At 39.2% G+C, this 17,560-nt stretch overlaps 1 protein-coding gene across 18 annotated transcripts in view; it reads right to left on the bottom strand.

The window, feature by feature from the left end:
- Positions 1-324: 324 nt before the first annotated feature.
- Positions 325-17,560, bottom strand: part of ZNF454 (zinc finger protein 454) — a 49,105-nt gene continuing 31,869 nt past the window's right edge. For 16 of the 18 annotated variants that reach the window (XM_044948479.2, XM_044948480.2, XM_044948482.2 and 13 more), the window contains 2 exons: positions 17,418-17,507; positions 325-3,598 (listed from right to left, as the gene is read on the bottom strand). In XM_044948479.2, the coding sequence (XP_044804414.2) occupies positions 2,265-3,598; positions 17,418-17,507 (1,424 nt within the window). In that variant the 3' untranslated portion in view covers positions 325-2,264. The remainder of the gene's footprint in view (positions 3,599-17,417; positions 17,508-17,560) is intronic. The other 2 variants (XM_045166799.1, XM_045166800.1) reach the window with 1 other exon arrangement.

Below are 17,560 nucleotides of genomic sequence, written 5' to 3'. Positions count from 1 at the left end.
TTTATTTTTGCCTTCCCAGACAAGGGAGTGACCAGTCATCTCAGAGGTCTAATTTCATGAGACCCAAGCCTAACAGGAGCGGTCTCAGGGAAAATGGACTGTCATTGGATGGAGGGCCATCGGACTGCACTAACGCTGGTAGGACAGCTGCTGCCGCTGTCGCTGGGGTGAGCGGCAGCAGGAACCTTAGCCAACACCAAGGGGCAACAGCTCTTATTAAAAACAAAAGGAAGAACTCAGCTGAGAAATGTGTTGCTTGTGAGGGATTCAAGGTAAGGCGGTGACAGGACCAGTGGGACACAGGGATAGTACTGAAAGCAGATGTGAGCAGTTTTCCAAGTTTATTGTTGGATCTGGGGTTGCCAGCCATGAGAAGCTACAGATGAACATGTATGGGCCCAGGGCATGATGGGTTCCAAGCAACCTCTTGAAATGCCGCTTCACCTGCAGCTCATCCAGGGAGAAAGGATGAGTTGTTGATCACCTAACAGGAGATAGCAACCCAAGTAGGTGGCCTTTATTAGGTGGTAGCTGAATTTAGAGAACTTGGGGCTTTAAAGCTACTGGAAGCCTCCAAGTCTATGTTCAACCTGAAGTCCTGATTCCACCATCACAAAGAATATCCTCTCCTGTAACTTGGAGCTGAGGTACAGCTTTCATGGGTGCTGGCATGTCACCCAACTTGATGGAGAGCACTTTCACAGACCAGGAACCTGCCACACTGCTTCCCAGATGACAGCTGACTTGCTCTTCCACCTTCATGCCTTAGCATGCTCCAGCCTGCAGCAGTGTGGGCTCCTCATTCTTTGTGATGGGGAAGGGGAGGTGCCATGAGGGGCTGTGTTTGAAGGCACATGGATGTTATTTTATCTGTGATGTCTACTGACAGCAGTAAAGAATTAAAGATAGTGAGGGAACTGTACCTGCAGGACTAGAGTATCACTCCAACTTCTGGGAGCGGCCCCTGCCAGAGAATGTCACTCCATGGAATTACTCAACATGCTGCTCACTACTGTCAGAATGGGGTAATCTTTACATGGTAGAATACCCAGGTGGTGGAGAGGAAATGGCAACTTTTAAATGCAAAATCAGAAATTCAAAGCTCTCTCCATCTTCCGTGAACAGAGTTGATACCTTCAGAAAAGTAGACAACAGGAAGGCAAGGAACAGGATCCAGCAGTTCAATATTCTGGGAGCAACAAATATACTCTAATGCAGTGGACACAGAGGACTGCCCAGCCAAGGGAAAGGGTGGTTAAGAGCATTCTGACAACCTGCCTGAAGCTCTAACCTCATCAGTTGCACATCATGAAATGGCAAGTCACAGAAGCAGAGGTGGCCCAGAACACCTCTGGGTTTTAGAATCATCACACCCAAAGTTGAGCATGCCCCTGACTGCCATGTGTGGAGTACTACAATGCAGAACAATTGGAAGGAAATGTCTGCATAGACTATGTCCCTAGTTTAGGGATTATCCAAGGGTGAGAGTCAAGCTGAAGCCCAGAGGAACTGGGTAACTGAGGAATTTAGATCAACCTCTGCCTTCCAGACAGGGGTCCCGTGTTCTGAAAGCTGGGTTTAGTGCAATATCCAGAATCATGGGCTGTGTATGAGGTCAAGTCACCAGTCCTCAAGAGCAAACTGGGTGGTAGTAATTGATGTGATGCCACCAATTAGGAGTTGCTAAATCAAAAAAGGACACACCGATCAAATGAATTATCCCAGGAGGAGAATACAAGTAAGAAGCCAGTGGACGTATGAACCAGGGAAGTGTGACAAAAAGTGGTTTGAAGCAGAAAGCAGGAAGCATAGTTTAACTCCTGGGCCAATGCTTAGATAACTGTACTTTCTTTACGCTGGTGTCAGCAGTAGGGGGTGAGGAAAACAAAGGGTTCCATTAAAGGTAGAAATCCTCCTACAAGTAAAGTAAAATGCTTATAGACCATTTTCTTTTTTGTTCCTTTGCTTCTCAACCTTAATTTTTACAATTTTATACTTTCTCTTAATGGTGAACTAATTTCCATGTGGTTAATGAAGGTCCATTCTGGTTCTGATACTTGGTAATTCAGACTAATTACATATCACTGCTATTCAACCAAGATACTTCCTGAAGTATGAAAAGTATTTGCCATTCTTAAGGTCTCAAAACCCATACTAGTGTGAACCTTGACTCTCAGTAAAAAAATGACTATCTTCAAGTAAGCTTTCATGGTTATTCTCCTGCATTCAATAATTAATACACTCAGTCTCAAGGCTCTTCCATGTCACTTTTCTCCTATATGATGTCTCTGATGCTGAATGAGGTTTGCAGTCTGGTTAAAAGCTTTCCCACATTTATTACATTTATAAGGTTTCTCTCCTGTGTGAATCCTCTGATGTTGAGTCAGGTGTGTACTTCGGATAAAGGCTTTCCCACAGATTTTACATTTGTAAGGTTTTTCTCTAGTATGAATTCTCTTATGCTGAGTGAGGGCTGAATGGTCGCTGAAGGCTTTCTCACATATATTACATGTGTAAGGCTTCTCCCCAGTATGAATTCTCTGATGTTGGGCTAGGGCTGATTGGTCCCTGAAGGCTTTCTCACACAAACCACATCTGTAAGGTTTCTCCCCAGTATGAATTTTCCGATGTCGAGCAAAGGATGAATTATCCCTGAACGCTTTTCCACATTCATTACATTTATAAGGTTTCTCTCCGGTATGAATCCTTTGATGTTCGGTAAGGGAAGAGTTCACCCTGAAGGCCTTTCCACATTCATTACATTCAAAAGGCTTCTCTCCAGTGTGAATTCTCTGATGCTGAAGAAAACTTGTACTCTGATTGAAGGCTTTGCCACATTCTTCACATTTGTAGGGTTTCTCTCCACTATGAATATTCTGGTGTTTGGTAAGATGTGCCCTACACACAAAGGCTTTGTCACATATATTACACTTAAAAGGTTTCTCTCCAGTATGTATTCTGTGATGGTGGGCAAGGTGTATGTTTCGGATAAAAGCTTTTCCACATAAGTTGCATTCAAAAGGTTTCTCTCCAGTATGAATTTTCTGATGATAAGTAAGTGAGGAGCTCACTGAGAAGGCCTTGCCACATTCTTTACATTCATATGGCTTCTCACCAGTGTGAATTCTTTGGTGATGGATGAGGTGTGTGCTCTGGTGAAAGGCCTTCCCACATTCTCTACATTCATATCGCTTCTCTTTAATAACAATTTTCTGATTTGCATTAAGTTTTTCACTATGAATCTTCTGATGTTTATTGAGGGTTGAACTCTTAGTGAAGACTTTTCCACACTCACTACACTCAAAGGCTTTTTTGCTAGATTGAAATCCCTGACTTTGAACAAAAGATGAGTTCACGGTGCCGTGTTTCCCAGATTCATCACATTTCTGGTCGCCAACCACAGATGAAGTTTTCTCATGAGCAAGCACTACTTGCTCCAAGTTTATCTCCTGGCCTCCATGCTGCCATTCCAACAGGTCATCATATTTCCAGCAACTATCTCTAGTGAATCTTTCCTTTATCATCCACTGACCCAATTCTCCTTCAGGAATATCTGCCTTGAGAATAGATTTCTTATTCATAGGTGTAATCACCCAGTCTGAAAGACATTAAAAATAAACATGTCTGTTTTATCATAGTAAAACATCTAGTTGGGATAAGAACATGACCTTGTTTATAATGCTAACAAAGAAGTTGCAATTTTGAAGACTTCTTGAAATGAATATAGAAAAAGGGGAGAAGAGATGGATAGAAGACATGGCAGGACCGGATTGATCAAATATACTATGTATGAAGCAGGAAAATTTGGAGATGGCATTCAGAAATCATAGGCCTGAGTAAAATATTTATTTTCTTTGTGATTACAGAGAAGTTACCTGAATTTTAAAGTCTCAAAAAACCTATACAGACTGCAATATGCTAACAGATAAGGAAAGAAAAAAAAAACATGCATCTTATCTATTTTAGTGATATAGGCTTTAAAATAACCTGGATGTGGCCTTAAGAAACCACTGCAACTAGAGGTCAACATCTGGTAGAAAAAAAGTTCAGCTTTCAGAGTAACTACTAAAACCAGCATTTATGTTTTGTAAACTCATTTCAGCATTCAGATGGAAAACAGAAAGTTAGGCTGTGAAACCCTGATATCTACTAATAAAGTTAGGACTTTCTGCTGTGGTAAGGCCTTCCCAGGTGGCACTAGTGGTAAAGAACCTGCCTGCCAATGCAGGAGATAGAAGTGATGCCCGTTTGATCCCTGGGTCGGGAAGACTCCCTGGAGGAGGAAATGGCAACCCACTCCAGTATTCTTGCCTGGGGAATCCCATGGACAGAGAAGCCTGGTGGGCTGCAGTCCATAGGGTTGCAAAGAGTCAGACACGAATTGAAGTGACTTCACACATGCACACTACTGGTAAGGAAGCAAAGTCTTCAAACCTATATGAATGTGACACTGATATGAGGAAAATGTACCATGATGATATATATGTGAGCACAAAAAATTAGGAACAAAGCAGAAAATCTGCCAGGATACATCCAGTATGTCTTGGAGGCAAGGCCCTGAATTTGAGGAAAGACTATACTAGTCATTAGAAATGGGACTCTGCTACTGGGATATAGGCCATGGTCTCATGAGTTGTCTGGTAAGATGATTCCTCTCCCCACAAACAAACTCCACACTTACTCAACAACATTCTCACTTGGTCTCATAGTAGCCTGATATTAACAAGCAGAATTCTGAATGCACATTAGTTTCTGGTACATATTTGTGATTTCTGGTACATATTTGTGGATGTCTTTCTTTTGTCTATTTAAGACTTTGTACCAAGAAATGCAATGATAAGCACCTGATATTAACAAAGATGATACAAAGATTCCTGGGAAAGCCTATCAAGAACAAGCCTCCCTCAACACTTTTTTCTCCTACTCCCTCCAGAAAATCTATTAAGAGCTATAATCATTATCATCATCATCATCTCCTTGTACTCATCTGGAAAAGAAAACAGGTGCACTTCAAGGCTAAAATCCTTGTGAGCTTAGAATAACATATCTTCACTCAAAAGAAAGAATGTTTAAACACCTGTTTTGCCAAATCTCAAAATCTTAAGAACTGACTTTTGCTTCTGGACCTGATAGAGTGGCCCTGTGGCAGACCAATATTATTGCAAAAAAATAACTGAAAAAATCTGCATGGAAAAAAGAATCTGTCTAAAGTCATCAGATATAACTTGAGGCCAAAGTGATAGTCTAACACTTGAGAGAGAACAGAAATGCAGAAAGGTGATCCAGTTTTTTTCCTCACAGAATTTTATGAATTCTTAAGTTTCTCAAGGTAAGAAACTAAGCTAAGTAGAAATTCAGAATTCTCTATAATTCTTAAGTTTCTCAAGGTAAGAAACTAAGCTAAGTAGAAATTCAGAATTCTCTATAGTCTTATAGTACCGTTGAGCCAAAAAACTGGAGTTCAGGACCTTCTTGGGGTGGGATGAGTGGTGGTCACAGTAAACATATAAAGCTCTCAGCTGGGACTCCTGGAGGGCTACAACTCAGTAGCAAGGGTTTCATGAACATTCAACCCAGTCTCCAGCTAAAGAGTCCCTGGATGGATTAGGAAGGTTTGCTTTCACTCCTGCTATCTACCAGAGGGAAGGCAAACTTTCTCTGGAGGGAAAATAACATCATCCAGAGCCTATTCACTCCTTCATACATACTGTCTAGGATTCAGTCTTAAAGTACCAGCAGTACTAAGAAATTATTGAATCAAGATAAAAAGCAAATATTAGACAAAGATCCTCAGAACTCAGATACCAAAGTTATCAGACATGGGTTTTAATAAGTGTGAATACTATGTTCAATAAAACAGATAAGAATGAGAATTTTAACAGTGAACTAGAACAAAAGAATCAAGTGAAAATTCTAGAACTGAAGAATATAATAAATGAAATAAAGAACTCAATAGATGGATTTAACAGTATATTATCGGATATAACAGAAGAGAGGAATGTGTGCTGTGCTTAGTTGCTCAGTCGTGTCCGACTCTTTGTGACCCCATGGACTGCAGCCCGCCAGGCTCCTCTGTCCATGGGGATTCTCCAGGCAAGAATACTGGAGTGAGTTGCCATGCCCTTCTCCAGGGGATCTTCCCAACCCAGGGATCGAACCCAGGTCTCCCTCATTGCAGGTGGATTCTCTACCGTCTGAGCCATCAGGGAAGCCCAGAAGAACCTATGCACCACAACTAAAGAATAGCCCCCACTCCCTGCAACTAGAGAAAAGCCTACACAACAAGGAAGACCCAGCACAGTCAAAATAAAAATAGATAAACAAAATCATTTAAAAAATATTATTGCACAAAATAATACTAGAAATGTCTTGAGAGGTTGAACATATATACATAATTAAAATACTTAAGAAAAGTTAACACAAAAGATGAAAAAAAATAGCATTGTTTCAAGTTATTAGCATTGCCTGGGAATTACTTATTTTGGATAGTAACCTGGTTTTATTTACTAGACTTAGAAATAAAAGACAGTTAAAGAAGATACAAGCTCTTATGGGGGAATATAGAACAATAAAAATAGTTGATTCAAGAGAAGGCAAGGTAGAAGACAAAAAAGGGATTTAAAGCTAGTGAGTAAAATTGAAAATAAATAATAAAATAGCAGACAGCCACTACTATATATATATTAGCAACTGGTCTAAATTATCCTATTAAAAACTAAGGTTATGAAACTGTATTTAAAAAAATAAAATCCAACTATAAGCCACTCATGAGAGTATTACCAGAGATATAGACCCGTAAATAAAAAGAAAGAATAGAAAAGGATGTATCAAGCAAGCACTAACCACAAGTAAGCTGGTGTACCTATACTACTATCAGACAAATCTCATTTAATTAGAGAAAACAGACTTTTAAATTGTTCACATTGACTAAAGGTTTGTTCAATTATCTAGGAATATATAAGAAATCTATAATTTTCATGTAACATAACTTCAAAATGTATAAAGTAAAAACTGGGACAATAAAAGGAAAAAAGAAATCTTAACAATGATAGATGTTTGCACACCATTCTCCAAAACTCAATAATCAAACCATTAAGAATAGGGATGATCTGAGCTATAAGATAAACTTGACCTAAATGATATACTGAATATTCGGAATACCCAACAATGACAGAATATATATATTTAAGTCCATACATAACATTAACCAAAATGGAAAAGGAAATGGCAATCCACTCCAGTATTCTCGCCTGGGAAATCCCACGGACAGAGGAACCTAGTGGGTTACAGTCCACGGGCTCGCAGGAGTAGACACAACTTAAGTGATTAAACCACCACCACCAAAGTAGGATAAACACATTTCACAGGACACAGATCATTCAGAATGTGTACTCTGAACTCAGTGGAGTTACACCAGAAATAAATAGCAAAATACCAAAAAGGTAGTTAGAAAATCCACAGATATTTTAAAACTAGTCCATACATTTTAAAATAACTGATAAAACAAAGAAAAAATCACAACACAACTTGAAAATACTGTAAACTGGTAACAGAAATATGAAACATAACAAAATCCAGCTACAGCATGGTTAGAAAGAAATGTATATCTATCTATCTATATCAATTATAAATCTCAAGAAATCAGAAAAATAGAATATTAAATACAAAAGAGAAAGGAATAACAAAAATAACAGAAATCAATAACTTAATTAAAAATCGAAAGACCTCTATCAAGACTAATGGAGAAAGAAAGAAGGCACATATTACCACTATCACGAATGATATAGCAATAGAGACACAGACATAGAGAACAGACTTGACCCAGTGTGGGAAGGAGAGGGTGGGACGAACTGAGAGAGCAGCATTAAAACACAAACATTCCCATATGTAAAATAGATAGCTGGTGGGAATTTGCTGTATGACGAAGGGGGCTCAACCAGGTGTTCTGTGACAACCTAGAGGGGTGGGATGGGGTGGGAGGTGGGAGGGAAGTTCAAAAGGGAGGGGACATATGTATACCTATGGCTGATTCATGCTGCTATATGGCAGAAACCAACACATCAATGTAAAGCTCCAATTAAAATAAATAAATTTTATTTATTTATTATCCTCCAATTAAAAATAAATTTAACAAAATAATGATAAAGGTGACATCAAAACAGATTCTAAAGAGATTTATAAGATAATAACATAATGAGTAAACTTTATGCCAATAAATTAAAAGACTAAGTTCTAGGAAGGTATAGTATACCAAAACAGACACACACACAAACAGAAGATCTGAACGGTCCTATATCTAATAAATAAATTGAATCTTCAATTTAAAACCTTCTCACAGGGGCTTTCCTGGTAGTCCAGTGGTTAACAATCCTCCAGCCAACGCAGGGTATACAGGTTTGATCTTGGTCTAAGAAAATCCCATATGCCTTCAAGCGACTAAGCCCACGTACCACAACTGCTGAGCCTGTGCTCTAGAGCCTGAGAGCCACAAGAGAGGCCACTGCAATGAGAGGCCCATGCACCACAATGAAGAATAGTCCCCACTGGCCACAACTAGAGAAAGCCCATGTACAGCAGTGAAAACCCAGCGCAGCCAAAAACAAAACAAATAAAAAAAATTCTCATAAAGAAATTTCCAAGCAGATGGCTTACTAGTGAATTCTTCTAATCATTTAAGGAAGTACAGTCTGTATACAAATAGGCCAATGGGACGGATTACAGACCCAGAATCAGACCTGTGCACATGCAGTCCCCATATGTATGACAAAGGTAGGCACACTGCATACAATGGGAAAAAAGATAGTCTTTTCAGTAAATGATCCTGGGTCAACTGAATACCTATATGGAAAATCAGGAAAATAAATCTTCCATAGAGGAAAACACAGACGATCTCCATGACTTTAAATTAAACACATTTACTATAAGGGGAAAATACCCTGATTAACTGGATTATCTTAAAAATTTAGAACTTTGGTTTATCAAGTAACACCATTATTTCAGATGTGAAATAATATTTACAATATACCTATATGACAAAGAAGCAAACCCCAAATATGCAACCCTACAATATATCAATGAGGAAAGATTAGCCAACTAAATAGAAAATAGGGGAAAGACTTAGAGAAATTTTACAAAAGAGAATATTAAATGATTAATAAAAAAGTTAAAAGATGATCAACTTCAGTCATAAGTTGAGATACAATGAGATACTCCATGCATCTTCTGCTGCTGCTGCTGCTGCTAAGTCATCTCAGTCGTGTCCGACTCTGTGCGACCCCATAGATGGCAGCCCACCGGGCTTCCCCGTCCCTGGGATTCTCCAGGCAAGAACACTGGAGTGGGTTGCCATTTCCTTCTCCAGTGCATGAAAGGAAAAGTGAAAGTGAAGTCGCTTAGTCGCGTCCGACTCTTAGCGACCCCGTGAACTACAGTCCACCAGGCTCCTCCGTCCATGGGATTTTCCAGGTGAGAGTACTGGAGTGGGGTGCCATCGCCTTCTCCACATACATCTTCTAGAAGGGTGAAAATATTTATTGACAATACTAAGTATATAAGAGGATATGGAACCCTCATATCCTGCTGGCCAGAGTATAAACTGGTATAACCACTTAAACTATTTGGTTTAAGTATATTAAACTTGCATACTCAAGAACTTAGTACCCCTAGCTATATGCCCAAGAGAAATGTACAATGTATGTTCCCTAAAAGATGTACAAGAATGTTCACAATAGTTTCAGCACTACTGATAGCTCCACGCCGGAAATAAAACAAAGGTCTAGCAGCAGTGGAATGTACAAATGGTGGTAGGTTACGCAGGGAAATATCATACTTCAGTGAGAGCCAACCAACTATTGCTGCATATGACAACATGGGTGAATCTCAAACATACACCATGGAAGGGAAGAAGCCAGACACAAAAGAGTAGAAATGTTTGATTCCATTTATTAAACGTTTTAAAACAGTCAAAGCAAAGCTATGGTCAGGGTAGTAATCATCTTTAGGACAAAAGAAACAGAGAGGATGGGAGGCGGTTTCTGGTATTCAAGTAACATTCTATTTCTTGATATAGATGCTGGTTATACTTATACTTTTTATAGTATTTATATTGTAAAAATTATGCTTATAATTTATGTATTTTCCTGTGTTAGAACTACTTCAACAAAAGCCTACTTTAAAAAATCTGGGAGCAGCTTTCAAAAATAATAATAATTATAAAATAATTATACATATAATTATAATATTTATAAATAGTAATAATAATAATCATCTGGTTCAATAAAAACAATTGTTAACTTTCCTTTGTAGCAGCTATTAGACAGCTATGTCTATTAAAGCCTTTCCTTGATTGTGATCATAAAAACTTCTCACCTATATATATAAGAGAAAATTGGCTTTTTAATGTTTTGTGTTACGGGAAAACACTCATCTAATTGTATATCAACAAGGGGTCAAACACACCCTGGTTCTGGCACACTGAAGATGAACTGAGATGGGGAAAGACTGGATCCTCAAGTCAGTTCTCACTGGGGCCCAGGTCACTTCATGGGGGCTGAATTAGGAGCAATACCCATAGCTGCATTGACCCAAATTAAAAAAACAAAGTATGGTTTTAAACAATTAATATATAACTTGAGGATATTAAGCAAGTCATGCAAGTAGTATGATCCAAACCCTATACAATGTAGTCAAGAGGTCACACCCAGAGAGGGACCAGAAACTGACCCAATTTCCTCCAAATCATCAAGAGTTTTAAGACCTGGCACCATCAGGTACATCTGAGAGTGGCAGTGGGTAAAATAAGGAGTATTGGTCAGTTTGTGTGTGTTAGTTGCTTCAGTCGAGTCCAACTCTTTGCGACCCTGTGGACTATAGCCCACCAGGCTTCTCTGTCCATGGAATTCTCCAGGCAAGAATACTGGAGTAGGTTGCCATTCCCTCCTCCAGGAGATCTTCCCGACCTGGGGATCGAACCCAGGTCTCCTGCACTGAAGGCAGATTCTTTACTGTCTGAGCCACGAGGGAAGCCCAAGGTCAGTTTAGGAAGACTTTATTGCCCCCAGGTCTTCTCCAACTCAGAGAAGCGAGAGAGCTTCTCTCTCCCAACTGAGGAAAACCTCTTAAAAAGAGGTTTTTAAGCAATCAAAGAGAAAATCTGAGAACACAGTGCCTATAAAGGGAGATGAAAGTGTTTTTGAAAAATCATTATATTTAGAGGTAAAATGTTTTAATTGTAAAATGTGAATAAGAGCTTACAAATAACACAAGAGTTCTTGGAAATTAAAAACGATAGCAGAATTTGAAACCTCAACAGAGAATTCCCACCATAAACAACTGGAAAACCAGGGGAGAAAATGAACCAACTATTTTTAGGCAATGGACAAATGACAGGGAAAGACTGATTAAGACATGTTAAAAATGGCAATAGATGAAATGGAAGGCACCTGTCAAAAAGACACCTGTCAAAACGGAAGAAACCTGTCAAAAAGTAGAACAAAAAAATTCATAAAGATGGAAATTTTAATAAAAAGTTAAAATTATAAGACCAGTCCAGGAAGTATCAGGCATACCATCAAGAGCAAATAGAGAAAGCTTAAGGTGGAAATTAAAAAATACTAGAAGAAAATGTCCTAGATCCACAAGGCAGAAATTCAGATGAAAGGCTCACCAGTGCTTAATGGATCCAAGCATAGGACCATAACAGGGTCCAACACTGAGAAACACTGGAGTAAATGAGGAGATCCTGCAAGCTTTCCGAGAGGAAAAATGGATCACAAACGATGAAGAACCTGAATGATTCTGGATTTCTCAATATCAGACTGAGGACTACAAAATACTAGAGCAATGTCTTCAGAATTCTGAAGAAAAAAAGACATCCAATGCTGAATTCTACCAGTGTTATGGGAGAAAAAAAGACATTGACAGATGCTAGGTTACCAAAAACTTGTTCCCATGCATCCTTTCTTTGGAAGCTACTGGAAGATATGTGCCACAAAAGGAAGAAAGAAGCCAAGAAAAAGGATGACATGGGACATGTGGGCCAGGAAAGATGGGATTTGTAGGAGGATGATAGCTAAGGCCCTGCGAGAACAGAGCAGGTCAGATTGCTCCAAAAGAGAATTTTCCAGGAAAATGGAATTGTTAGGATGACTGCTGATCTAAACTTCTTGAGAAGAGATGCAGACAATGAGGCAAGGTCTGAGATTAAATTAAACTAAATGAACCCCATGAAAAACTGCTTAGGAAAGCAAAGGCAAAAGTCAGAATTACTACATGGGTCAGCTGTGAATGTAAACACTGACTATTTCTCTGACCAAAAATATACTATACTGGGAAGACAGGGAATGGAAAAGGTAATAAGATGAACAGCTGGGGAAGTGAGTTTAGTCCTCACTTTTTAGAGGAGGAATTCAGTAAATAATACCTAAAACCGAGGTCAATAGGTAGCAATATAAACACATTCCTTGAAGACACAGAAGCAAATACACCAAATAATCTGCTGAAAGGAGAGAAAATGGTTATTTCTAAAGAGGAGAGAATGGGGATAAACAGGGACAAGAAGCCATCAGTTTTCATAATGAACACTGTAATTTCATTAAACTAAATGTATTATTGTGATGAAATTTAATACTGAAAATAAAGAAAAAGAACAAACTCCAAAAAAGTCAAAGGAAAGAACTAATGAAGAGCACTATTTAATGAAATAAAGATAAAATAGAAAGTATCAATAAAGTTAAAAATGTATTTATTAAATTTATTAAAAAAGGGAAACTTTGATAAGATTTATACAGGGAAAAAATGGAGAAGGAAATGGCAACCCACTCTAGTACTCTTGCCTGGAAAATCCCATGGACGGAGGAGCCTGGTAGGCTGCGGTCCATGGGGTCGCTAAGAGTCGGACACAACAGAGACTTCACTTTCACTTTCACTTTCATGCATTGGAGAAGAAAATGGCAACCCACTCCAGTATTCTTGCCTGGAGAATCCCAGGGACAGAGGAGCCTGGTGGGCTCCTGTCTATGGGGTTGCACAGAGTTGGACACGACTGAAGCGACTTAGCAGCAGCAGCAGCATACAAGGAAAAAAAGACAAAAGTAAATATTATTAGAAAACAATTATGCTTTGATTCAACAAATACATAATGGGACCTGGTGAGCTGAAATACAAGAGCAAACATGATCAAGTCTTTCTCTCATGGATATAAGGGTAGAAAGGATCATTTTAAAAGGACACAGAAAACAGTAAAATAAAGATCATTAAGACTAAGACTGATTAAGAACTTCAGCCAGTAAAGAAAAAGAAAAGATAAGCTATAGACTGGCACACATATTAACTGATAAAGTATTAGATTCCTTAATATCTCCTACAAGCAAATAAGATAAACTAAAAGAGAAGTGGAGAAAGAATATGAATATTTCACAGAACACAAATAATCAACAAATGAGAAGATGTTCAATTCCACTAGGAAACAAGGAAGCGCCAATTAAAATCACAATGAGATAACATTTCTCAGGAAGTTTGGCAAGTTCATGTTACTCTGGCAAGTAACAGAAACTTGCATCAACTATTAGTATAATTAGGACCAATTAATTTAATCAGCAATCTGGAACCATCTAGTAGAGCTGAAAAAGTATATACTCTTAAACCCAGTATTTCTACACCTATGAATACACCTAAAGAAACTCCCAAACAAGGCCCAAATATTTAAGGAAGCATGTACAAGAATATCCAGTCAGCAGTATTCAAAAAGCAGCAAAAAGTCTGGAAACAACCTACAGTCTGTCAACAAAACAGATTAAGGTATAGCCATTGAAGAAGTATCAAGTGCAGTTAAAAATGACTAAAGCTACACATCTCAACAAGGATTTTTAAAATGTAAGCTGTGAGACTTCCCTGGAGGTCCAGCGGTTAAGACTTTGAGCTTCCAATGCAAGTGGCTCGGGTTTGAGCCCTGGTGGGAGAACTAAGATCCCCATACCATATGGCTTGGCCAAAAAGTTTAAAAAAAAAAAAAAATCAAGCTGTGGAAAGGTATCTATAGTACAATACATATATATCAAGCTTTAAAGCATGCAAAGCTAAACAACATTGCTCAGAGCTATGGATAAATGTGGGCTTCCCAGGTGGCGCCAGTGGTAAAGAATCCTCCTGCCAACGCAGGAAACACAAGAGATGCAGGTTCGATCCCTGGGTCGGGTTTGATCCCCTGGAGTATGAAGTGGCAACCCACTCCAGTATTCTTGCCTAGAGAATCCCAAGGACAGAGGAGCCTGGTGGGCTACAGTCCATGGTTTCGCAAAGAGCTGGACACGACTGAAGTGACTTGGCATGCGTGCATGGATGGATAAATGTGGTGAAGGGCATGAAGAGACAGCACTGGAGCTAATGTACAATTCACGCTAGGGGCTCTCTGGTATGAAAGGAGGAAGATTTGATGAGGAGGGACATATCAAACTTCACAGGTACAGCTGTGTTCTGTTTCTTAAGCTGGACCATGGAGTGTGGGGGCTGTTTGTCTATTCTTCAGACTGCTCAAAATACACCAGTATTTTTGGGCTTTCCTTGTGGCTCAGCTGGTAAAGAATCTGCCCACAATGTGGGAGACCTGGGCTTGATCCCTGGGTTGGGAAGATTCCCTGGAGAAGGGTAAGGCTACCCACTCCAGTGTTCTGGCCTGGAGAATTCCATGGACTATAGGGTCGCAAAGAGTTGGACACGACTAAGCAACTTTTACTTTCATGCAGTGTGGGGGCTGTTTACCTATTTTTCAGACTGTTCGAAATAGTACATGTTCTGTTCTGTAGACAGGATTACAGTATCAAAATACATCTGTCTGAAGTTAAAAAAAAAAAAAGGAAATGATAATGCTAAGTGTTAAAATAAAATAATAGAATGAAAGAGAAATAAGAGCTAATTCTCTACAAAATGTCTCAACATATTTTAGAGAAAAAAATGCAGATAAAAATGAGAAAGAGGATATAATATAAAATGTTAAAATTATAGATGAATACCATGCACAGTTGTAAATGAATACATTTTATAGCTCAAAAAAAGGTAATTTAAAGCTAAAGGGAAAAATGTGCAATTTATATAACAAAAAGAAACAAAAGATATAAACAGATAAATAAATAAGGAAAAAATGTAAAAAGTTACTAGCAAACTACTTAAATTAAGGGATGAGGCAGTTTTCTTCAGGTTTACTGAGAGAACAACTTCTGTGTAAGTAAAGCTATTTTGGAGAAGGGTGGAAAATGACACAGTTTGAGTGGCATGCTGATTTAACCCACATCTTGCCTTGCATATGTTGAAATTAACCACACAGAAGCTTGTTTTTCTTTAAGTAGAGTTAATCATCTTTGCCTTACAGGTTGTTAAGGTTGAAATGGGCTAACACATCTCCAGAGATCACCCAGCAAGGTGCTGATCCACAAGGGCTCAAAAGTCAGCTCCCTGTGTGTACTAGCTCAAAGCCCAGGGAAGAGAAAAATTTTAAAGGAAAGCTACCAGAAGGACTTTTTCTTACTATGAAGAAAATTAAGTATCTGTCTAAACCAAGAGTGACTGATGCAACAACAGAAAAGTTCTAGATCCTCTCCCTTGAAAAGTCATAGATAAACCTCTTATCATTGTTCTATATGGTCTTTTAAGTCCTAGCCAGTAATTAAGAAGTGAAACAGAAAGAAGAAAACCTAAAACTAAAAATGATTCATTGAATAAGAATAAGAATTGGAGAGTGACATGAGGGGAATAAATATTTGGAAATGACTACCACTTTCTTATAGCAGCAATTTGCAGTTGAAAAACAAAAGGAAAGAGGTTATATTAAAAAACAAAAATATAACTTTAACAGGAAATTGAAGGAACTTTATTGGGATAATTCTCTGGTGGTCCAGTGGTTTGGTCTCTGCCCTTCCACTGCCGGGAGCCTGGGTTTGATCCCTGGTCAGGGAACTAAAATCCCACAAGCCTCATGGTGCAAAAAACAAACAAACAAACCCCAAAACTATATTGGGAGATATAAAACAAGATTTCTTTCCGTGTCTGACTGGCTGACCACTAATCATCCTTCATGAATCAGGCTCATGGTTTGGGGTGTCGAGGAAATTCAGAAACAAGAGGTGCTGGAGCAGAGGTTTGTGAAATGCACCTGGGAAGGGCTGAATCATGATCCCCTGGATTTTCATGTTATTACTCACACCTGACTCTAAAATCCCTTCTAGGCATAAAAGTCCTCTTCAGTTTCACAATTGCCCCCACAGAAGTACAATAAAGAATTTGTGTCAATGATGAATAATGGAAGAATAAAAAAGAATAAATGATGTTATTATGTCAGAGTACTGGGAGAGTGGATTCATTTCTTTTAATTCCCACCCCATCTTTTTTTGTTATAACACTGCTTGTATAATAGAGTGAAATACTAAAAATGCCTTAGTTTGGCTATAATAAACAGACAAACTCAGAATACTACTGAGGCAAGTTAAAAGATTTTGATAACTGAGTTTTGGAGTTCAGACATTTAAATTCTGTAACAGATTAAATCCTAGACATTCTAGGTAAAGTTATTTACTGTAGGATACAAAGTCCTCCCTACTTCATTGGGTTTCTGTGAAAAATCAATAACAAAAGGTTTTTAAAAATATTTTGCAGTTGGCAAAATGCTGGTAGAAAGTGAAAATGTTGTAATGTCTTAGATAACGCAATAGCTCTCTGGAGTATTCACGGATTTGGGGAGAGGCACCCCTGCTCCTGCTCTTGAGCTGCCACATCCAATGGGTTCCTCAAAACAAGTAACAGCCACTAAACTAGCATGGTCTCTGTATCCCTAGGCAACAAGTCTTTGGCCCTTACTAGGTGCCAAGCACTTTGCTGGGTATGAGCAAAACAAAACATGCAATAAATCTGGCTATGCTTGTGTGGTACTTACAGCCCAGCGCAGCATCAGCAGAAAGTGGAGAATAGTACAGTGCTGGGTGTAGGTACAGGTGGATGAACAAACATGGAGGTGGTGGAAGAAATCTGCGATGTCTGTCTGGAAGAGCTGCCTCAGTGGGCACACAGTGACTGGCCCTGAGGACCAGAAGCTGCTCAGCTGTGTGTAACCCAGTGCTCTCCCTCCTCACTGGAGGAGTCTGAGCAGAGACTGCATGCTCAGGTGCTTAGGGAACACCAGGACACACAAGCACAGTGCCTGGCACAGAGCTGCCCATCTGTGCCAAACAGAGAAAGAAGAAAACTCACAGAAAGGACGGTCCGGAGAGGCACAAACTGCCACAAGAGAGGAGTGCCAAATGCACATGGGGACAAATGTGGCAACAAAGCATTTAGGTGAATGTGAAGGGAAAAGATACTGGTTTCTCAGTCCACAGGCCCGGTGCACATGCTGAGTTGCTCCCAATGCCTCCCACATGCAGGATGCTTACCAAGACAGAAGCCTCCCAAGGAGTCCTCTGGCATCCACTCTTCCCCTTTTCCCAACTGGGAAAACATATCTGGTTTGGGTCCTAAGAGTCCTGTTTTTGAGGGAAAAAAAAAGGGGGGAGCCATTTCTGTTCATACCAGAGAT

The sequence above is a fragment of the Bubalus bubalis genome, chromosome 9 (genome assembly GCF_019923935.1).
Source record: "Bubalus bubalis isolate 160015118507 breed Murrah chromosome 9, NDDB_SH_1, whole genome shotgun sequence".
In the NCBI taxonomy this organism is placed as follows: Eukaryota; Metazoa; Chordata; class Mammalia; order Artiodactyla; family Bovidae; genus Bubalus; species Bubalus bubalis.
This window is presented reverse-complemented; position numbering and strand designations above follow the sequence as displayed.